We start from the raw sequence: 23334 nt of genomic DNA on the forward strand, positions 1-23334 counted from the left end.
TGCGCGGAGGGCTTCCCGCGCTCCGTCCGCCCCGACGCGGGCGGCGGAAGTGACGTCGACGCCGCTATGGCCGCCCTGCGGGCGCACCAACGGCCGCGCTGAGGTAAGCGGCACAGGCTGCGGGCCGGGCTGCCGACCCGGCTCCTGACCACGAGGTGAGTGACGCGCCGGCTGCCCGCGGCCCGGAGGAACGGGTCCGCGAGGTCCGCGGCGCGAGCGCGGCACTGCCGGCCTCGGCCCAGGCCCGGTTCCGCCCGCGGTCGGACTGGTGGCGGGGGTCTCGACCCGCACGCCTGCTGCTGCGCGGGGCCGGGGCCCGGGCGCGGGGTTCTGCGCGCGCCCGCCTCGGACCGCCGCCCGCAGCCTCGGGCTCCCTTTCCTGCCGAAGAGGGAGCGCTTGGCTCGGAGCGCTCTTAGCGTCGGGAGCTGCAAGCAACGGGCAATCTCTTTTAAAAGTGCAGTTTAGGAGGAAACACCCCGGTTTTGGATGGACATGATCTGAGTTCTCGGCTGACAATGCCTACTGTAACCTGGGACAACTTGTTAACTGCTATAGTCTGTTACTGTTTTTTTTTTTAATATGTAAAAAAATAGTACCTGCTAAATAATATGTTGCCTATAATAATATCTCTTTGTAAAAACAGGTCTTCACAAGGATTGTTGCTATGGTTAAGGTCGGCATAGATTTTATGAAGGGTTGCTTTCAATATTAAGATAACAGCAATTGGGTAGTAATTATATGTAGAACTAGAATTTTAGGAATTAGTGCATCCATATTGATATGAGTAAATAATTAGATAAATAAATGGGGAAGCAAGGGAATCTCTTCCTTATAGTAGAATTTCAGTTGGTGAGTGTAGAAGGAATAATAAAATTAGAAATTCACTATTTGATACACCACGTTGATTTTATCAGACACTACCTTGTGGACAGAAGTATAATGAAAAACAACATTTGCATAGCCTCAAGGTATCTCTCCACCAGATACTTAAAATTTACAAGGGAAAAGAAGAACCTAGAAGAGTCCACCTTAGCCAAGATCAAAATTAAAGTCAGTAGTAAGGCATACCAACGTTATTTACCTCCTAGATGCTGAAGAGGGCAGGCACATCATCACTTTTGTGCTAATCTTGCCAGAAATGGACAGCCTCAACCTAATTACAAGAAAACATCAGACAAAACAAAATTGAGGGAAATTCAACGAAATAACTGGCCAGGATTTTTTTTTTTAGTGTGAAGGTCTTGAAAAGAGATTAGAGCACACGTTGCAGTCTGAGGAAGCAACTACAGACCTTCACCTGTAGGCATGCAATTGACCGAGGGCCTCAGCTGCTGCACGTGGAATCTCTGCATGGAGGCCACTCTTCCGTCGGGCTGCCAGCAGCCAGTGACTAGGAATTTTAGGAATACTGCGCAACTCGAGGGCTCCCCAGAAGTCTTAGACTGCAGCAGTTTAAGGGGCGTCTACCCAATCTTCCCTCCTTCATGCATTGTCAGACTTGCACTGAAGTCTAAGCCTCCAGCCTTAATCAGCTCCCTCCCCATTTCCCTTAACACGGGACATTTTCCCTAATAAATTTTAATCACCTAATCACCTGGGGGGGGATAGTTAGTTAATCCTGTTTTGGAATTTGCATCCTGGAGTACCCTGGCTAACAACAACCAAATGCACAGTATGTATCCTTGGATTAGATCTTGTTTTAAGCCTGAAATTATTTTCAAATGACTGGTTAAGAAACCAAGAATATATATACAAAGAAGAACAGTTACTCTATTACACTTAGCTCAAAACAATAAATGTATGTATAATGTTTACCTATAATTCCCTAGCAGGTGAAAATGATGGATATTCAAAACAATCTGAAAAATTAAGGGTTTTTTTCTTTTTTATTGAGGTATAACAATAAAATACACAAGTCTAAGGGTTGATGAGATTTTTACATATATGTCCACGTGTGTTAATCATCGCACAGATAAAAGTACAGAACATTTCTAAAGGTAACCCTTTTTAACCTCTGCTTGTTTTTGAACTTCATATAAATGGAATTTTATGGTATGATCTCTTTTGTGTCTGGTTTCTTTCACTCAATGATTTGTCTATGAGATTCATCAGGAATTAGTTCTAATGATTTGACTATGAATGAATTTTTAAAGACTTTCAGACGAATGAAGGCACATAGTGAGGACTGAATTCAGTCTTGCTCATTTTGTTTTTGTTCTATCTCTACACAAAAAATACCAACTGAAACAAAGTATTTTTTTCTCACTTCACAGGTTTTAGCATCTCAGAAAGTTAGGAGCCATTTGAAATAAGGAAATTAGATTCTTTCCTTGGCTCCGAAACTAGATATTTTCTCTTCAGACAAGTCTTTTAACCTAAGAGGTGTGTGTAATGTAATTGCTTTCCTCTTGTAGAATGAGGAAAGTTATAGGCTTGTGAGTATCAAATGAGTGGATGCATTGGAAAAAATTTTTAGATGCATACTCTTAGTCCTTTTTTGACATCAATCACCAGAGTCCTAATATTAAGAAGATAATAATAATAACTCTCTTTACTATAATAATACAGTGCATACTATGGACCAGCAGTATACGTGAATTAACTTGCTGAATGAGTTATTCATTCAGTCAACACATTTACTTCCTACTTATGTGCAAGGCACTATTTTTCGTCAGTGGTACAGCCAATGGTACAGTTCCTACCCCCATTGATCTTAGATGCTGATGGAGAATTCATTGGAAAAGTATTAGTTCCTGATAAAGACCCCATACTTCCCTAGCTCCTGTTCTTTGTACCTATCCATAGTATGTGAAATAATAGTACCTGGTAGTTGTTACTCATAAAATATATTTAAATTGCTTTCAATATTAAATTTTAAATGTAGCCCTGTCTTTAAGTTGTTGGTAATCTAGCTAGAAAGGGCAGGCAGTAATTAATGAAAAACTAGAGGTGGGTAATGCTGTGATAATATCAGATTAAGTCCCCGTGTGAATAATGAGGCACTGTTATAGACGGGTAAGCCAGGAGTGGGTGGTTTTGGTGAGCAGAAATTACTAGAGAACATCTTTGTAGAAGTGGAATTTAAGCTAACTTCAAGAAGATAGAGATATCCAATAATCTAGTTTGCCTGGTCATCGTAAAGAGAACTGAGAAATGCTAAGACTTGTCTTAGATAAAATCATGGTCACATATTGATGTTAATACCTAATTTTGGAGACCTAAATGAGAACATGGAGATTAATTATCAGACGAACTTGAGGAACGTTTTCACATGACTGAAACTATAGATCTTATATTCTTTCTATTTCTACCCACCCTAATTCCCTGAATAGGGACAAGTTATAATTTAGGAAAGAAAGTCAGAATATGTGAGTGTAAACAGTAAAATAGAAGACTTGATGGGGCATCGAAACATTCAACATATCTAAATGACAGAATGGTTCTAAAAGGAATTTTTAAAATGCTCATTCATTTAAACATTACACCATCCTAATTATTGAAAAATTGTTCACTGCAGAATATATAGCACATGGGATTGATGTGATTCCATAAGATATAATTACCCTTAGTGGATGAGTTATATATAAGACACCATGGGAATTGAATCCAGGGACCAGGGCCTTTGAAATTACAGCACTTGCTGATTATAAACAAGTTATCAGAATTCTAAAGTATTAAATGGTAATTGTGAAAACATTTATTCTTTGATAATGTCATGCTCTTTTTTTGCTCTTAAGCTAGGTAAACTCTGGAAATGCCAATAAAAAAAGAAATCTGGTCCCAGGTACTCTATGTAAAGAATAATTTGCTGTAGATGGAGAAAAACTTTACTGAGTAATCTGATCTACTCTCCATTCCCTTCTCCCTGTTACCTGATAACCTATTTGTAAATAAGTTGGTCTTTGACTATCCAAATTATTTTATTGGCGTATCGACAGTCCTTTACATGTCAAAAGTATTAATTTGAATTTTTAAAAGTAATCTTTGCAGTCTTATTTTAGTGGTATATCTTTATAGACATTTTTCTTCTTTAAAAATTCAGAACCTTTGTATTTAAAGTACACAGAAATGAAAAGAAAGGTAGTGAATGCTGGCAAGCTGAGGTTGAGTCCAAATGAGGAAGCCTTTATCTTGAAGGAAGATTATGAAAGAAGACGAAAACTAAGATTACTACAGGTATGATTTATTTGGAATAAAGTTTCAAATTATTTGTTTTACCAAATTTTTTTTTTTTTTTTTTTTTTTTTACATTAGGGTATTTTAAATAAAATCTTGTATTTAAAACCCTTTTCTGGATGTACAGGAACCCTGGTTCTTTTATTAACTAGTTTTGGAACATTGAAGAATGGGCTGAGATAGTAAATAAATTGAAGAAGAGTTTGGGAATAGGTCTTATTTGACTCATTAATTATTGGAAAATAGTTAAATATCACTTTTTAAATTACGTGTAACCAACGAAGATTAGAGCAGGAAGATTAGAATGACTTTGAAGTAGACTTATTGGAAGGATTTTTAGCTGCTGAATCAAATTTATTAGGGAAATGGTAGATTGTCCGTTTTTAGAGGTCTTTTTTCTAATAAAACAGTTAATTGCAAGGCAGGTTTTAGGTGCTATTCTGTCTAAAATTGAAGTGATGTACTACAAATCTGGAGTTTTCATCTGGATTTGCCTCCCTTCATCTGGGCTATACTTCTTTTGAGTAATACTTACCAGTTTAGCCTTGTATAGACTACTTGAGAACAGCTGTCCTGTTAGGGCTTTGGGGAACTATAAATAAAATAGCTAATCGGAGGGCTATAGAAGTACTTTTGGGATTTTTTTTTTCTGGGTTAATTGGATTTTCTGCTTTATACAGGCCTTATCTGATATGATAACAATATTCAGGAGAACTAATAAGCCTAAAGAGAATTCATTTGAGATCCAAGTAGCTTTTCAAAAAAAGCTCAAGTAAGCCTCCATTCATAAAACCTATTAAATACTCATTCTTTAGGTTCGAGAACAAGAAAGGGATATTGCATTACAGATAAGAGAAGATATAAAACAGAGGAGATATCAGCAATTCACGCGTTTGGCAGAGGAGCTAAGGGCAGAATGGGAAGAATCACAAACTCAGAAAGTTAAAAGCTTGGAAAAATTGTATTTGGCAAGTTTAAGAAATGTGGGAGAGGGACATCGACAAGCCAAAGAAAATGTGAGTGCTTTACTGGTTAAAACTTTAGTTATTGAATGCTTATATGATAAAAATGTTTTTGTAATATAGAATTTGTTTGAGGCAGCCTGAATGTTTTAAAGTAAGTTTAATACAATTTGAGAAGAATGCTTCTAGGTACATTTCCTAGTAATTGTCAGCTAAAATATGTTTTTCTATCATGTTTAAATATTTTCTTTCATTCCTTATCTATATATATAAACTTAATAATAACCTGGAACAGAAATTGTCATTCGTTTCAATTTTGGACAGATTCAGTAGAATGAATTTATATTGCCCATTTAGTGTCATTCTTCATACTTCTTTTTTTTTTTTTTTAAAGATTTATTTTTATTTATTTAATTCCCCTCCCCTCCTCCGGTTGTCTGTTTTCTGTGTCTTTTTGCTGCGTCTTGTTTCTTTGTCCACCTTTGTTGTCATCAGCGGCACGGGAAGAGTGGGTGGCACCATTCCTCGGCAGGCTGCCCTCTCCTTCGCGCTGGGTGGCTCTCCCTATGGGTGCACTCCCTGCGCGTGGGGCTCCCCCACGCGGGGGACACCCCTGTGTGGCAAGGCACTCCCTGCGCGCATCAGCACTGTGCATGGGCCAGCTCCACACGGGTCAAGGAGGCCCGGGGCTTGAACCGCGGACCTCCCATGTGGTAGACCGACGCCCTAACCACTGGGCCAAAGTCGGTTTCCCTCTTCATACTTCTACACAAGCATGGTTGCATATACATGCACTTGGATTTCATTCATAAATAGTAAACTTCAGTGATTTTCAAAAAGGCAAAGTAGAATTTATTCCATATTTAAGACTGTTACCTGAACTTATTTTGATTTGTTTATTGTGATCTATGATTGGAAAATACTAGATTGCTGATTCTGAAGAAGGCAAATTCTTGGATAGCTACTAATTGTTTAATGAAGAAAAATATTTTTAAAGAATATGGCAATCAGGGAAGTGGACGTGGCTCAATCAACAGAGCGTCCACCTACCATATGGAAGGTCCAGTGTTCGATACCCAGGACCTCCTGACCTGTGTGGTAAGCTGGCTCACACGCAGTGCTGCCATACGCAAGGAGTGCCATGCCATGCAGGGGTGCCCCTGCGTAGGGGTCCCCCACACCCTGCAAGGAGAGCTGCCCCGTGTGAAAAAAGCACAGCCTGCCCAGGAGTGGTGCCGCACACACGGGGAGCTGATGCAGCAAGATGATGCAACAAAAAGAGATGCAGTTTCCCGGTGCTGCCTGATAATGCAAGCGGACACAGAGAGCACACAACCGGGGGGTGGGAGGGGAAGAGAAATAAATCTTTAAAAAAAAAAAAAAAGAATATGGCAATCAGATATGGTCCTTGGGTCTTTTGTTTTAGTCTGTATTTTAGTAACAGCCCTAACTTCTGACATCTGATTTTTTTTTAAAGATTTATTTTTATTTATTTAATTCCCCTCCCCTCCCCTCCCCCAGTTGTCTGCCTTCTGTGTCTTTTTGCTGCGTCTTGTTTCTTTGTCCGCTTCTGTTGTTGTCAGCAGCATGGGAAGTGTGGGTGGCACCATTCCTTGGCAGGCTGCACTTTTTTTCGCCCTGGGTGGCTCTCCTTACGGGTGCACTCCTTGCGCGTGGGGCTCCCCTACGCGGGGGACACCCCTGTGTGGCACGGCACTCCTTGCGCGCATCAGCACTGCGCATGGGCCAGCTCCACATGGGTCAAGGAGGCCCGGGGTTTGAACCGCGGACCTCCCATGTGGTAGACGGACGCCCTAACCACTGGGCCAAAGTCCGTTTCCCTGACATCTGATTTTTATAGCTGTTTATGTTCTACCATTAGCTTTATGCAAGTTCAGATGTTCGTATTTGTCCTGTATACACTCATATGAAGTGTCATTGGTGATAGCATTACCACACTTTGGAAAACACTGCTGTAGTGTATGAGAAGAGGATAACAAAATTGAAAAGTCACTCTGTTTTGATATAAAATAAGATGCATATCACTAATCTTGTATGACATGACATTATAAGTAATATGCTTTTTAGGAACCTGATTTGGAGGCTCTGGCATGGCAGGCAACAGAAAGGAAAAGAAGAGCAGAAGTGAGGCATAAAGAGGCCCTAAAAGAACAGAAAAATAAAAAAGAAATATTAATGAAACAAAAAACCCGGTAAAGTAGTAATAATTTTTACCATATTATTAGTTGAAACTGATATGGCTGAAAGTAGAGGATACATTGGCTACTGTGTAAGCAGATACTAAATAAAAGCCAGTAGTATACTCATTGCATTTAAGGTTGGCCTAAAATAATGCAGTGGAAGAGTGGTTTGCTTAAGTGAACATAATAATAAATGAACTTCTAGTTATAGTTTGAACATTCTAGGTTATCAGGAATTAGTATATTTCTGGAGAAGTGTATGGCTAGTTGAGAATTCTGTGGTCCAGTAACATTCATGTCAGCCAAAGTCCATCTGGTTCTGATGTAAAAAAAGAAAAATATCATCAATATTCTCTTTAGCTGTAAGGCGAAAACAACATTAAGAGATTGTGGACTCTTTGGAAGTTATTAGTATTTTTGCATGTTGTAAAATTTGGAGCTTGTCACTAGTCAAAAGTGACATATTTTATACAGTGGCTCATCTTTATGAACGTTTCTAGTTGTTTTAAACTGTTCTATAGTAAAGAACTATAAATGTTGGATCAGGCCTTGCTGTAGAGCTTTGTGTCTTTCGATTGGTAAGCATTTTCCTGCATGTCTACTGTGTCTAGGCTCTTTATTAAATAGCATATTCAACCTGTGGGATCAAAATAAGGATTTTTTAAGGTTTATTGGTGTTTTTACCCACAAGGGTTATACCTTAGAGATCAATTTATGACATCTCTTTGTTTTTTCTTAAGGCATATAAAAGCTCGAAAGAAAGCACTGCTTGTGGAAAAAGAGAGATCTTCCAAAATTACAAGTCTGCCACCTCCTCCCCCATCTCTTTTTGAGGTGAATTACTTTGGTATCAAGAAAAACTAAGTTATGATGATTTTTCTTTACTCTTAGGATTCAGTTGAGATCAAAATAACCATCATTTTTTAAACTTAAATTTTAATTGCACACCTAACACATGAATTGGATGACTATCAAAAGTTGCATAGTCATTCTTATCTGAAAAGTTAAGGCAAAGTAAAAAAAAAAATCTTAAACATCTAGGGATGCCTAGTTTAGTTGTATTTCCTTTTTATATACATATGATCAGCATAAATACTGGATATTTTCCTCTTAGGCTTTTTATTTTGTTAGCATTAACTCTTTTTCTGTTGAACCATCTGCCATGCAACATTTGATACAAGATTCAGATGTAAGAGTCATTTTTCAGTCATTCCTTCAATACCATGTGAGATGATTAAAGGTAGGTAGTACTTTATCGATGATGCCTATTGATTACCTTTGACATAAATCCTAAGATTTCTAACAAGCCAGGGTCAAATCTTTACAAAAAAACAAATAAAATACTGCCTGTGTTTTGAGCTTTGGCAAGTATGAATTGTTTATAAGTATATGATTATCTTTTTTTCCCAACTTTTTTATTATGCATATTTTTAAAATACATAAGAGTGCAGTGAATACATTCCCACCACTTAGAGTTAACAAACAAAATTGTGGATAGATGTGTATATATGTATACAATTGACTGTAAATTATAGATGAAATTTCACCCCTGAATACTACTTACAAGAATAAGGACATTCTCTATGCAATTATAATAACCTCCATACTAAGAAAATTAATATTAATTCCTTAATACCATTTTATATTCTCTCCATAATCCAAATTCTCTGATTGGTTCTAAAAATGTTTTATAGCTTTTTAAAAAATTAAGCAGGATCCAGTCAAATGTCACACATTGCTGCTGCTTGTTTTGTCGCTTTGGTCTCTCTTAATCTAGAATGTTATCTCCCCAGCTGTAGTCTATTTTTGGTCAACTATTTTATTCCAGACTTTTTAAAGAGTCTAGACTTATTTCTAGTAGCGTCTCATCTTCTGCATTTGTCTCATTTTTTTTTCACATGGGCTCAAACATTGTATTTCCATTAAACTGGAAGTTGGGTTTTAAAGTCGTGATTACATTTAGGCAAGAATACTAAATAGGCGTTGCCATATAATTTATTGTACCACATCTGCTAGCTAGTTATTCCCCTGATGACTCCAAGTTTGATCATTTGATTGGTTAAGTTGGTAACTGCAAGTCATTTCCATCATAAAGATATATTTTTCCCTTACCAAATGATCTGTGAGGAGATACTTGGTCACTCTGTAGGTGCCTATCATCTTTCTACATTTTCACTGGCCTGCATCTTTTTAAAAAGAAAAGAAAAGTGAGCTTTCTGTTATCAGTGGACAAGAAGTACAGTTCATTGTTTTAAATGATGGGGTAAGATTTTTCTGTTAACCTATAACTGCTCTTAAAAAAAAAAAAAAGACAGCATAGTCTTAGTTTTTCAAACCAAGTACTGATTTTCAGAGTAAAGAGTTGGTATAATAATCAACCCCAGTGGTTGCAAATGAGTATTTTTTTTCTTTCTTTTCTGTGTCATTGTGGACTCATGGGTGTTTATTTACTCACTATTGCGTAGTCAGTTATAGTTATTCTTTCTGATGTTCGTAATGTCCCAAATTTAATTAGCGGGAGCCTCGTCATGCTGACGCTATATCCCCATTATTCTTCAAGTACTTCCTTGCTTTTTGGCCCAGCAAATGATCCAGACTCACACTGTACTTTTCCTGCCCCAGATCTGGACTCTCCAAGGAGCTCTGGTTATTTTTAGTGGAAATGGCATTTAGAAACCACCATCTGGGTGATAGTATTCTATTCTTATTTGACTAAAAACAATGCTTTTGAGTAGGTCCATTATCCATTTCTATAAAGGTTATTGGGTAAAGGGCAGTATATCTGAATTTTTTTTTGAGTGGGGTGCAGTGGGTACTGGGGCCTAGAGATTGAACCCAATGTGGGAAGCCAGTGCTCAAACACTCAGCCACATTGGCTTCCCTGAGGAGGTTTTTCCATTTGTTTTGCTTGTTTGTTTTTTTGTTTTTTTGGGAGGCACCGAGAACCAAACCCGGGACCTCCCATATGGGAGGTGGGCACTCAACCTCTTGAAGCCACATCTGGTTCTGCTCTGAATGTTTTGAGCTGGTTGTGGATATGTGGGGTGGAAGGGAGCAAAAGGGTTCTGCTTAGGGCAAGGTAAGTATCTTGGGACTGTATCGTATATGGTCCTTGTGTCAAGTACACAGCATGTAGGTGCATTTGTGTCACTGTTTCTTGAAGCAGATAAAAATATGAATGCAGGAAAACCTGGGGAAATAAAGAACATTTAGTCTCAAACAGAAGGTATTTCCTTACGTAATCCAAGAAAATAACATTGCTTCTTATGAACTAAAATCTTTTCATGAGAGAATTGTTTACATGGTGAAAAATGGGTGTTTATTGAGGGATTATAAGATAACTAGTTGTACTGGATTCTTCATTCACATCTCATTTAATCATAATAGTCCTGCATGCAACATGGATGGATCTTACAGATGTAACAATCAGTGAAAGAAGCCAGAGTATTTACTACATGACCACATTTTTAAGAAATTCAAAAATGGGAAAATGAATCTTTGAAAACATGTCAGGATGATGGTTACATCTGGAGGAGGGGTATTAACTGGAAATAATCTGTATCTAAATCTGGGTGGTTGTTGCCTGGGTACCTATGTACATAAAAATTCATCAAGCTGTGCGTTCAGGTTTTGTGCAAGTTACTCATACTTTAATAAGTGAAATTCCAATGAAAAAGGTTTTCACAAGTGAGGGTAACTGAAGGTCAAAGGTTAAGTAACTTGATCCAAATAATATACTAGATAGTGAGAGGACCAGAATTCATTATTAAAATCTGATTTTATAAAGCTCTTTTTCATGACTATACTTCAGAGTTTACTCTCTAACTGTTCAGACAATAATCTATAAGTGTAAACAAACGTCTTTTCATTGGACTGTTGAAAGATTTATATTGAAAATTCTGAGACATTATGAAGACTTGATATACTGTCCATGTTTCTAACATGTTATATTTATATAGTACCTATTACATTTTTAAAAGATATTACTTTATCTTTTCAGCACACCTTCTCAAAAGTAGTTGCCAACAAGTGTCTTCTGACTGGTCTAGATAGTTCTCAACTTTGGTTGTACATTTGTCACTAGGGAGCTTTTAATAATTTTTTATCCCCAAAGAGTGTGATATTTATTGGTTTGGTGTGGGAACAAGATATGAGCAGTTTTTAAAACTACTCAGATAATTCAGGGGGAGTCAGACTGGTTTTTTCTCTTGGCTTTCTCCTTCATCCCTTCTTGCCTTACTTTCATATTGTTTCCTCTTTTCTTTTTTACTTGAGTCCTCATTTTTCCACATGTATAGGCCAAGACTGATGAATCCTCTATTCTTATTCAAACTATTCTTATTTGAACTTTTCTCCTTTTGAAGCTTGTGTTGAGTTTATATTAAAGTTACCATTTTACAATATTCCAAGTGCTTTCTTATGCATTATTTTATTTGATTCCTTCAATAATCATTGCAGTGATCGTGTGATGTAGGTATTCAGTTATAGTTCTACTTTTCTTGAGAAGTTAGGAGACTTTGCTAAGGTTTCACAGCTAATAGTGCAGCAGAAACTCAACAAAAGTGTTGTACTTTCTTTTTGAATATTTTCTTGTTATATATAAAATGCACAGATTATATAATTTGTTTCTAATTAGAACTTCTAATTTTTAGAACTGTTATCTTGAGCTCCCTGGCAGCAGGGATCATGATTTAATTTTTAAATTTATTTTATTTTACATTATCCTTCACAATGCCTAATACAGTTTAGCACATTGTGACCTGTAGTAGGTACTTACGAAATTCCTTGTTAGTTTAATTGGTTTAATTACATATCAGTGTGTAGTAAATTGTGGTAGGCTAATCTGCTTTTATCACAATATAGGAAAGGGAAAAAAGTGTTGAAGTCAGTCTCCTTAGTTGATTGTAGAACTAATCAGCCCTAGATGAAATCAACTTATTGATGATTTAAATCCAGGAAATATTCTCACAGTAATAATCAGGCCGGTGCTTGCTTGACCGAACAGCTGACACCATAACCCGGCCAAGTTGACACATGATCTTAATCATTACAAAAAGATTGTTTATATTTATTCTGAAATAAAGCTAATTTAAATATGGGCCAGTGTTTTCAAGTCCAACGCTCAAAATATATCATTAGATGTTGAAAAGTCAGCCTAGTACTACAGAAGAATTTTTATAATTAGATATGGAATGGAACATTATAGTGCATGTATTCTTCATGTAAATACAATGAAATACTTGTAATTTGACTTGACACACCCCGTAAGATAAATTTGTTTATATTTGGGAGTTTTAAAATGAAATAGCTCTTTTAACTAAATAATAAGTTACCTTAGAAATTGAGGTGAGTGAAAAGACATTATATTAGAGACACCTAGAAAATGTTTTATATTAGTAAATTATGAGAAATATTCCTGGTTCTTGTATTAAAACTTAAAATACTTAAACTTTAAAAAGAAGATTTATTGTGAGCAAATTTTCAGCTTATCTGGGATCAGGGTGACTGATTCAAGTACAAAATTCCTTTTTTTGCATTGGATCAAGCTTTAAATGAAAATTAATGCTTTTAACCTGACAGTTTATTTCTGTGTTCCATTTTTCAGAACATTGAAGTAAAGAGGATTTCTTCAGTGAAGACCAGTAGTTCTACCTACCATCATCTTTATACTCTGGTGAATAGAGAGGTGGACACAGAGCAGGTGATTGTTTGTGGCCCTCATCTGATTATTTCTGTGGTTCCTGACTTGTTTTATCTTGGTTCTGCACATGGTGTCCCAGGTTTCCATCTCTGCTGACCACCTCAGTGTAGTCATCAGAACCTTTATCCTGTGAATTCTCATGTTGGGTGTATGATGGCTAATGTGAATGAAAGTAAGTAGCTTAAGTGGTTGTAGTTTTAAATAAAGAATTTAAAACTATTTTATTGTAAGAATAACATGCGAGAAATCTTGCAAGGCTGGGATGCTCATGGAGTGTTGGCTGAGGCGGTTCCTGGTGAGAGATGTGGCTGAGAGAAGTGACCTGGGTGAGGAGAGATCCCTGAGGGGAAAGACATGGCTGAGGCGTTGATTCCTGAGGGGAGACCCAGCTGAGGGGAGTGACCCCTGATGGGAGACCCCTGCTGAGAAGAGACCTGGCCAAGAAGGGTGACCCTGCTGAGGCCCCTGGCCAAGGGGAGAGACTTGACCTTGTCCAAGGGGAGTCTTGGCTGGTTCTCGCCCTGGTGGTACAGCACTTGGCAACTGGTTGCCAAGATGAGTGGGTGTGGAGTCTCCTTGCCTGGTGCCTTCGGTCCCCATTGCACAGCTGCCGGCTGTGAGGGAGTGAGACCCAGGTAAGTGAAGTGAATTCAGGTATGGAGTGAGTTAGGTGAGTCGGGAGCATCCATTCCTTGGCTGCTTGGCTACTTTGTGCCTCTTGGTCTTTGGGCCTCCATGGCCCTAGCTTCTCATTCCTCATTCCTTCCCTGTCTTCAGCTCTGAGTTCCTCTTGTATGTACAGGTCCTAGGACCATATAGAGATTCCTGTTACTTACGTTGTCGTGTTAGACCAGGTGTCCCTTTAGAAGTGAGCTGCACCGTTGAGAAGGCACTTGACATTGCTAAAGCTCTTGTTGGAAAATTGGGTAGCAGCTTCTTACTGAGCAAATCACAGCTCTCAACTAGCAAGCAGAAACCACGAAGCAGTATCAGGAAGAAAGGTAGAACTTAATGAAGATGCAAGATGTCGGCCATGGTCCACATTAGTTATAGGAACCCAGGAAGATAAACAGACAAATCTGAAAAGGGCAGCCAGAGAACCAAAAATTGTATACAGTCCCGGAAGAACATCAGTATGCCTTGGAACGTATAACGAGCAAGAATCAAAACAAATGTTTCTATTAGTGGCTAGCAAAAAAGATGATCCAGGTGTAATAATGAAGTTAAAAGAGCAGCATTCCAGGATTGACATGATACATTGTAACAACTCTGAAAGATTCTTGATGCATCTGGACACGTTCTTGAAGCACCTCAACATGGATTGGAGAGGAGACACTTGGAAGCAAATCAGAATGAATTACAAGCACATATTGACCAAATAACTGAAATGGCAACAGTAATGAGGAAAGCCATTGAAATTGATGAGCAGCAAGGTTACAAGGAATACAGATAGTTCAAGTAGAACAAGAAAACAAAGGCTTGAGACTTTTGCACACCAGTGTTCCTAGTAGTGTTATTCACACACACACAGTTGTCAAAAGATGGAAACAACCCAAATATCCATCAATCAATGAATGGGTAAACAAAATATGGTATATGCGCCTGATGGAATACTGTGCTGCTGTGAGAAGTGAAAGTGGGATCCATGATAACGTGGATGAATCCTGAAGACATATGCTGTGTGAAATAAGCCAGATACAAAAGGACAAATACTGTATTATTTCAATGAATATGAACTAAATATGAAGGATGAATGCATGGAGTTAAAAACCTGAGTAGGGAGCTGAGGTGGCTCAAGAGATTAAGCACCTCTTGCCCACATGGGAGTTCCCAGGTTTGGTTCCTGGTGTCTCCTAAAGAGAAGACAAACAGACACCACATAGCAAATGGACACAGAGAAGCAGACAGCGCAAACAACGAAGTGGGAGAAATAAATAAATCTTTTAAAACAACAACAACAAAACCCTAAGAGTATAGGTTACAAGGAGACAGGATAAGGGCTGAGAAAGGGGTATTGATGCTTATTGTATGGAAGTTTTAATTAGCTTGACTGTGAAAGTGTGAAAATGGATTGAGTTGATGGTAACACATTATACTGAATGTAACTTTTCAGATGAAAGGGGGAAAAAATCTGTGGATTTAGAAATACTTGTTTTCTTTTGTTTTTTAAACAAATATCCAGTATATAAATTTTTTAAAGGCTACCAAATACAGAAATCCATTTTAAGACCAAATGAAAACTGTTTCTTATTTTGTGATGTTTATAGAATAAAAGGATAAAAGATGAATGTCAAACTTTAATATACTCATTTATGTTAAGTACATAGTAAAATTAGCACAAAAAAAATTCTACCTTTGAATGTGTAATTTATTAAAGAAATGTGACTTTGCATGGTAACATTTATGTGTAATTTCATCTATTACTAAAAGCCAACTCAGATTTTTACCTCATAATTTTTTCTATCTTAAATTTTTAGAAAAGGGAATAGCCAGTGCTGATTGAATAAAAAAGGCTCATGGCTGTTGTGGTTTTGGTAAACTATTCCTTAATTCAATGGCATATTCAATTAAATACCACTTACTCCAAATAAGAATTAAAGAAAATAAGCTATACAGTTGGGATTAAGTTTGAGGCAAATCATTGAGGCAGCTTTATTAGAAAACATTACTTGATAATTATTTTTATAAAATAATTTGAGTTTAATTTATTCTTGGTCTTTCTCGGATATAATTTTAAGGTCTCAATGCTTAAAGACATTTACTTTGTTACATAATGACAGTTTTAAATTCCATACTTTTTTTTTTTTTTAATGTAGAAGCTTAAATTTAAGTTTGGGAGTAGGTACTGCATAGGAACCTATATCAGTAAAAATGAGTGATTAAAAAATGCTTTTTATGAAACTTTTAAAGCTGTATACATAAGCATAACTATAAAAAAACAATCCTATACCAAAATATAATAATGATTAATATTTTCATGAATTTATTGTAGTATATTTATATGTGAACATATATGCATTTTTAAAACAAACCAGGATTGTACTATTTGACAAATTACTTTTTTCATGTCATATAATTTTCAGATTATTTTCTTAGATTCTTAAGTATTCTTTAAAAATACGATTTTAACAACCACTTACTATTTCATCATTGAATTTGTTTCATCTTTCTCCTATTCCATTTTTTGCTTTTGTAAATAATGCTAACATAATCTTGTACATTTTTGGCCACATCCTTCTTACATGTTTAAAATAAATTCCTGGGAGAGAAATTATTGGCTCTTGGTCTAAATTATATAAACATTTTAAGACTGTTGGTACAGATCAGTAAAACATCGATACCTTTTGCTAAGGGCTATCTTATATCCTGTTTGCTTGGTATATTATGGTTTAAAAAATTACTGTCAGTCTTAATGACAAATGGTATCTCCTTGTTATTACAACCTCGACCTCTTCATAATAGTGGTATTTCTCTTTCTTTCCTTTTTTTCCCCATGTTTATGGACATATTTGGCTACTAGGAAAATAAACTTTCTCAATATAGCATTCATACAGATCTTTGAAAGGACCAGAAACACATTTTGTTGACTGCTTAATTTTAAGCAGGTATAAGGGAAGTGGACTTGGCCCAGTGGTTAGGTTGTCCGTCTACCACATGGGAGGTCCGCGGTTCAAACCCCGGGCCTCCTTGACCCATGTGGAGCTGGCCCATGCGCAGTGCTGATGCGCGCAAGGAGTGCCCTGCCATGCAGGGGTGTCCCACGCATAGGGGAGCCCCACTTGCAAGGAGTGCGCCCCATAAGGAGAGCCGCCCAGCGTGAAAGAAAGTGCAGCCTGCCCAGGAATGGCGCTGCACACACGGAGAGCTGACACAAGATGATGCAACAGAAAGAAACACAGATTCTCGTGCCTCTGACAACAGAAGTGGACAAAAACAAGATGCAGCAAATAGACACAGAGAACAGACAACCGGGGTGGGGAGGGAAGGGAGAGAAATAAATAAATCTTTTAAAAATTTTTTTAAGCAGGTATTAAAATCAATATTCAGTCAAGACCTAAATTGAATATCACCATCATAGAATAAACTTCTAGGATAACAGAATAAATCTGAGATTTTATTTAAAATCTTAAATTGTTGGTAGAATTTCAATTTTAGTCTAGGAATAATAACTTGAGTCTATTGCTAAATTGTGTAGTTGCCACACTCCATTTTTGCAATATTGGTAATCCCTTTCAACTGAGATTAATAAAGAAAGGTTTGTTTGGCTGGCTCCATCAGTTTGAGGTCCTGTTGATTGTGTTAAGTCATTAAGCTTTATTTTTTGATAGTAGCTAAAAGACCTACGTTCTCTTTGACTTTTGAACTTGAAGATTGCATCAGTAGTTATAATGCAATTTTATAAAAGTCCCACAAACTAAATCTTTGTGTACTGATTGAAGAAGATGCTTTCTAAAAATTTCATATCCTTGAAACTCCTAAATTATTCATGGCCTTTAACTTGTTCCTTTGTCAATGGTGGTTGCTTAGCACTTTTAAAAAGGGTTTTTTTTAATTTTAGAAATATTTCTCTAATCAGATCCACTACATTGTTTGCTATGAAACCCGGAAATGTCTGTAAATAAGTAAAACTGAACAGTTAAACTAAGTTATCATCAATTCATCACTCTGTCAAACTTAAAAAAGACTTCTATCCAAATGTCTGATGTGCAAGACATGGAAGTAGTTATTTTAATAATATCATTTATTATAAAGTTATCAAAAAGTTTTTGAGAAAATGTTTTCTAAAAATTTTTTGCTTGGGATTCATAGTTTATGTAAATTCTTTTTTTCCTTCAACTGAAAATTGAATCTGCAATTATTTTGATGAGATTTTTGTTTAAATTTTTAATTTCATTGACAGAAATCTATAAAAGATTGTCTTCCTAATGCATTCTTATAAAATATTGGTTTGAAATTTAGTAAGAACAGAATTTTGGGGAGCGATGTAGCTTGGTGGTTGAGCACCTGCTTTGCATTTTGAGGGTACTGGGTTCAACTCCCAGTACCTCCTAAAAAAAAAAGAAGAAAATTTGTTTTGGGTATCTAATTTTTCTCTAGCCCTTTTTTTCCTTCATATTCTTCATATGCTTTATTATGTCTGGATTGAAAATGTTTATCATACATGTTGTGTGTTATTTTGAAGTTTTTCCTTCTCTTAAAATTTTGACCAAAATTGACATTCTGCTTTTAATTTACCCTCGAAATATGTGAAGCATTCTTAATAACTCTTACTGGAAAACATCCTGGCCTAAATGGAATAAAATACTGTCTTCAAAGATTATTTTGTTTAATGTTATACAAGTTATACTAAATAGGCTAAATAAGTCTGCAAAGATTACAATTGTTATTTAACTTAACCTTTGTTATTGTGCCTGGTATTATTTGGATTTGCTAAAATTTATTGCTTTGAAAGGGACATAATATTTTTCATAATCTGTTTGGCCAGTGTACTCTTCTTTTTACTTGAGCAGCTATACCTAAGAAATAGTATTGAGGTACTTCACTTGCACCTGATTTATATGATGAGATCCTTCTTTCTTAATGTATTAGCTGTTAGTCTCTTTACTTATCTGTCTCACTACTTGAGAGTCTTTAATAATTTTGAATAAAAAGTTAATAGCTTTTACAGTTGTGATTAATTATTGTTTCGTCTGACATAGAATTTTAGTAAAAGTGCATAGGATTTTCACTCCAAGATACATTTAGGGTATCTACCTGTATTTGAAAGTGAATGTTCACATAATAATAAACCCTGTTCTGTACATTTTTTGTATTACTGCTATGCTAATGAGGTGATGGCTGGCTGTACAGTCACATAATGATTGATTATGCATGAGCTCTAGGAAGCCAGAAGTGATACCGAAGCAGGGGTTCTGTACTTCATGATCCAAGCTGCAGGTTTTTGCTGAAAACTAAAGCCAGACTTGGTGATTCCCTAAATTGTTACTTGATTTTTGTGTTTTCTTAATTACTAGATTTGTAGATGTTTACCTTCCAATATTTGGTTTTAATGGAATTTCTTTACTTTAAAAAAAAAAAAAGGAGGAATGTGCTTAGATGAGTATGGCCTAACCTGGCTTGAAATTACCTTGACTTCATGGTAGTATGACACTATGCTTGAATTTTGTGATTCAGTCATGAAGTAAATCATTTTGGCATCGTAAGGCAGAAGAATTCTTACTGGTTTTTTTTGTTTTTGTTTTGTTTTTTCATTTTATTTGTAAAACTTTAGCAATTTGATTTTTTTTATAGCTCCGTGCTGTTGATATGTCTGGTGGTTTAAAATGTCGCTCTTTTTACCATTTGATTTTATTCAAGTAGAAAAACAGGATTTAAAAGTTAATTTTTAAAGAAATGTTTTTGGTTCACTTTTTTTTTAATTGTCTAAAATGTTGTTGATTTAATGCTAGCCAGATGCTCATTTGGCTGCTGAAGAAGAAGCTAAACGATTGGAAGAATTACAAAAACAAGTAGCACAAGAAAGAATGGAACAGTTTGAAAAGGCACACGTACGGGGTTTCCAAGCAATGAAAAAGATCCATTTTGCTCAAGTAAGAACTATATTCTACCTTGTGATCACTTACTGTTAGTACTGCAGAACAGATTAGTAAATGGGCTTAAGGTTAGGAGGTGTGGAAAGTCTTCTGATTAATAATGATTTCAGCTATCCCAATATTCTTTGCCCTTGTGTTGCAAGTTCAAGTTGGGTAAAGCTATCCATCCTTTCTAGTATTTCACTGTGCTCTAAAAATTTAATGGTGAATATATTGAAAATTTAATACTTTAATCCAAAATAAACCTGAGAAGCAATTAATATTTCTTAATTTAAGTATTTGGATTGCATTTGTGCTCCTTAAATTTGAGGATTCAATTCAATATTTACTGAGCAAAGCACTTGTTGGCTTTACAAAGTATTGATCCAAAGGGAAGATCATGATCTGTGCTATCAAGAGACTTTGGAAAAATGAGTGTCACAGACCTGCAGAATATACCTGGTGAAGCTGACTTTATAGCTGTACCTACAGCTTCTCTTAGTCATGTATATTCAATGAGTACATATTCTTGAAACATAAGCATAAAAATGATTCCTCTTATTAGAAGTCTGATTTTATTTTCTCAGTTTGGTTAACTGAATTTGAATGTTTTAAGCACTGATCTTAGGAATGAATTTTTAAGTAGTTTGGTAGTAAATTAATGTCTGTCTTTTGAAAGTTTATTTGTATACTTTGAACCAAATTATGACCTCTTTTAAACTATTTTTTTTAATTTAGAAAATTTTTTTAAACAATTTTTTAAAATTGCAGCTTTTTGTGTGCTGTCTGTTCTCTGTGTCCATTCACTGTACATTCTTCTGTGTATGTATTTATTTATTTTACTTCCCCTACTCCCTTGTGGCTTGCTTGACATTTGCTCTCTGTGTCATTTGCTGCGGGCTTTTCTGTGTTGTCACTTGTCTCCCTTCTTTCTGTTTCGTTGCCTTGCTGAGTCATCTCTCCGCAGCACCTGTGGGTGAGCCTGCCTTCACAAGGAGGCCCCGGGATGCAAATCCAGGTAGATGGGAGCCCAACTGATTGAGCCACAGCCTCTTCCCTCTCTTAAACTTTTAACATGATAAACTTGCAGTGAATCATGACTGAAATAACAATGTCCAAATTATTGTCAGTAATTCTCCTTATTTAAAGCTTAAATCTATAGGAAAAAAAAAAACAGGAAAAACAATCATTTTTACCACTAAACATATTTGAAAAGCAATCTTAAATACACTTCTATAAAAGCAGTAACATTTAGAGGTTTAGAAAGTAGTGCCATGTTCAGTCTGCCTGAATTTGCCTCTCTTCCTTAACACCAGCTGTTTGATCTCAGGCATGTTTCCTAACTTCTCTGAGTTCTGTTTCGTTATCTCTTTTGTGAAAATTAAATAAGTTTAATAAAATACTTAGAATTGTGTTTGGAGTTTTATAAGCTCACAGTAAGTGGTGATGGTAGTGGTGGTCATTGTTATTAAAAACAAACCAAGTAGAATAATATGCCAGGCTGTCTGCCAGTGAGCCAGAAATTGTATATTTATTTTAAAAAAACTTTGAAGTTAGTGAGATGGTTTGAAACTTAATACAAGTGAAATGAACTTGTTCATAATTTGATTCTTCTTCAGGGCATAGCAAAAAAAAAATCATCCCTCAGTGACAAAATACTTAAAACTTTACAAAAGAATAAGTAATATGAATATGTTATTACTTGACAAACACTTCATTATATAGGCTCTCTCCATCTTATTGTAGACTTTGTCTTTTCTTAAGAATTGTCAAAACCATGCAATCTCACTGCTAGTAGAGGACTTCCTTTCCTAACTAAGCTTTTTGCTGCAGACCACATGCAGCCTGGGACCTAACTTTCTACTAGTGTCTGTTGTAAATAGTATTAGGCCTCTACCTACTCTCTTTACCTCTTTGCCTTGGCTACAATGAACGATGTACTATTCTCTATATATCCTGTGCCTTCCTTTCCATACATTAAGTTTACTCCTTTTTCGTCATCCTCTCTGCCTAAATCCTCATCCCATGGGATCAGAGGTCCTCCCTTACCCCCCTCCCTACCCTCCACCACCAAAATTGGATTAGAGAGCCTCACAAATACACTGTGTTTAAACCTTCATGTTAACCAGGCTCTTTATGCTTAAGGTCATACGTACAAATCGCCTTTAATAGTGGGGATTCATAAAGTGTGAGGTAACAAGAATTATTCCCTCTTCAGCCAAAGTCACTCTTGTGTTTTGGTGCTTGCCCAAGACTGGCACATGCGGTGATGTGCCACCTAGTCACCAGCGTGACCCAGGGCAGCTTAGAGAAAGTGGCACCATAGTTCTCATCAGAAAGGAAGAGTGTGACTGGCTAACACACTTTTGAAGCTTTATGGCCTAACCAGCACCATACTAACATAACACTAATTACCTGTTGTTGGTCTAGGCTAGGATCAGAGATTGTGTCCCTAGCACTTAGCATCCTATCTGTCATTCAGTATTTATTGAATGAATAAGTTAATTCTTTTTGTGGCAGAACAAATGGTAGAGGAGGGGTGGGACTCCCTGGCCCAGTATCTTACCATGTCCCCACCTTCCCCTCATTATTAATGTTAGTATTCAAAGATTGTGACTTAGCTGTCATTAATTTTTTTATTCTTGAAGAATCAAGAGAAGTTAATGAAAGAACTCAAGCAGCTGCAACAAGAGGACTTGGCACGTAGAAGACAGACCGTAGCACGAATGCCACAACAATTAGTTGAGCTTCCTTATAAACGCAATGAAATGAAAGAAGACTGGCAGAGAGAGCTGGAATTTGCTTTTGAAGATATGTACAATGCAGACAGGAGTAAGATATTTTCAGTAGACTTTCAACGGTGCTTTTATATGTTTTGGTGGGAAAATATATTTGTAATAATGAAGCAGCTTTTATTTTGCAATGAGTTCTTAGTTTGAAAGAGGCTCTCATTTTAGACTTGAAAATCTATGATGGCCTTTAAAACCTTATGATCATACTCTTTCTAGTCGTTTTACAATGGAAACATGTCTCTCTTTCTTTATTGAGAGGTGAAAGGAAACCTGATTTTACATCTTGAACCAGAACCTTTGCCCACTGTGATTGATCAGACCCAGGATGATGAGCTGGACCTTTCAATGGAACAAGAAAATCTGAGTGAAACTGAGAGCCTGCAAGTAACAGAAACTGAAGAACTATGTTCTAGTGAAACCAATGGTAAAAATCTCTCTGAGCTGATTCTTACAGTATTTCATAGAAAAAAAGTGCTAGCCATTAGGCAATAGTTAGGAAGATCTCGTTTAAGTACAGACAATGACTAAGACTAATGGGAATGGTGGCAGGAGGACACAGCATCAGAGTTGCTTATCTATGTAGGAGGAAGTTATTTGTGTGTGCATGCATTCTGAAAATTGTAAGGCTAAGTGTGCTCATCAAACTTCATTTAAAAGGTCAGCATTTTTTTTCCTTAGACTTTTATCCTATCACCAAAGAGATCCTATTGTGTTTGAGTATTGCTAAGCACATCATATGTAATGATGAATAGCACAAGCTTAGATCTTGCTTCTAAACTTCATTTGCAGCTCTGACATTCTGGTATTTTTCATTTGTTGTCCTATACCTACTTAAAACTTAGAATGTCCAACAATAAATATATCACCTTCTCTTTCCTGCTGAAACCTCCTCTTCCTCTCGTCCTTATCTTGGTGGCTGGTATCTGAAT

General features: G+C 36.6%; 1 protein-coding gene and 1 pseudogene across 11 annotated transcripts in view; both read left to right on the plus strand.

The window, feature by feature from the left end:
* Nucleotides 1-38: 38 nt before the first annotated feature.
* CEP295 (centrosomal protein 295) overlaps nt 39-23334 on the plus strand; it is a 54209-nt gene continuing 30913 nt past the window's right edge. For 5 of the 11 annotated variants that reach the window (XR_011647602.1, XR_011647603.1, XM_071212293.1 and 2 more), the window contains exons 1-9: nt 39-155; nt 4061-4177; nt 4993-5193; nt 7228-7352; nt 8081-8174; nt 12946-13041; nt 19491-19631; nt 22262-22445; nt 22662-22829. Coding sequence is in view for 8 of the 11 variants with exons in the window: in XM_071212293.1 (XP_071068394.1) it covers nt 4070-4177; nt 4993-5193; nt 7228-7352; nt 8081-8174; nt 12946-13041; nt 19491-19631; nt 22262-22445; nt 22662-22829 (1117 nt within the window). In the remaining 3 variants the exon portion in view is untranslated. Of the gene's footprint in view, nt 156-1895; nt 1999-4043; nt 4178-4992; nt 5194-7227; nt 7353-8080; nt 8175-12945; nt 13042-19490; nt 19632-22261; nt 22446-22661; nt 22830-23334 lie in introns of all 11 variants that reach the window. The other 6 variants (XR_011647604.1, XM_071212296.1, XM_071212295.1 and 3 more) reach the window with 5 other exon arrangements.
* Nucleotides 13344-14614, plus strand: LOC139437702 (FGFR1 oncogene partner 2 pseudogene; annotated as a pseudogene).

This window comes from Dasypus novemcinctus, chromosome 27 (assembly GCF_030445035.2).
Source record: "Dasypus novemcinctus isolate mDasNov1 chromosome 27, mDasNov1.1.hap2, whole genome shotgun sequence".
Classification (NCBI taxonomy): Eukaryota; Metazoa; Chordata; class Mammalia; order Cingulata; family Dasypodidae; genus Dasypus; species Dasypus novemcinctus.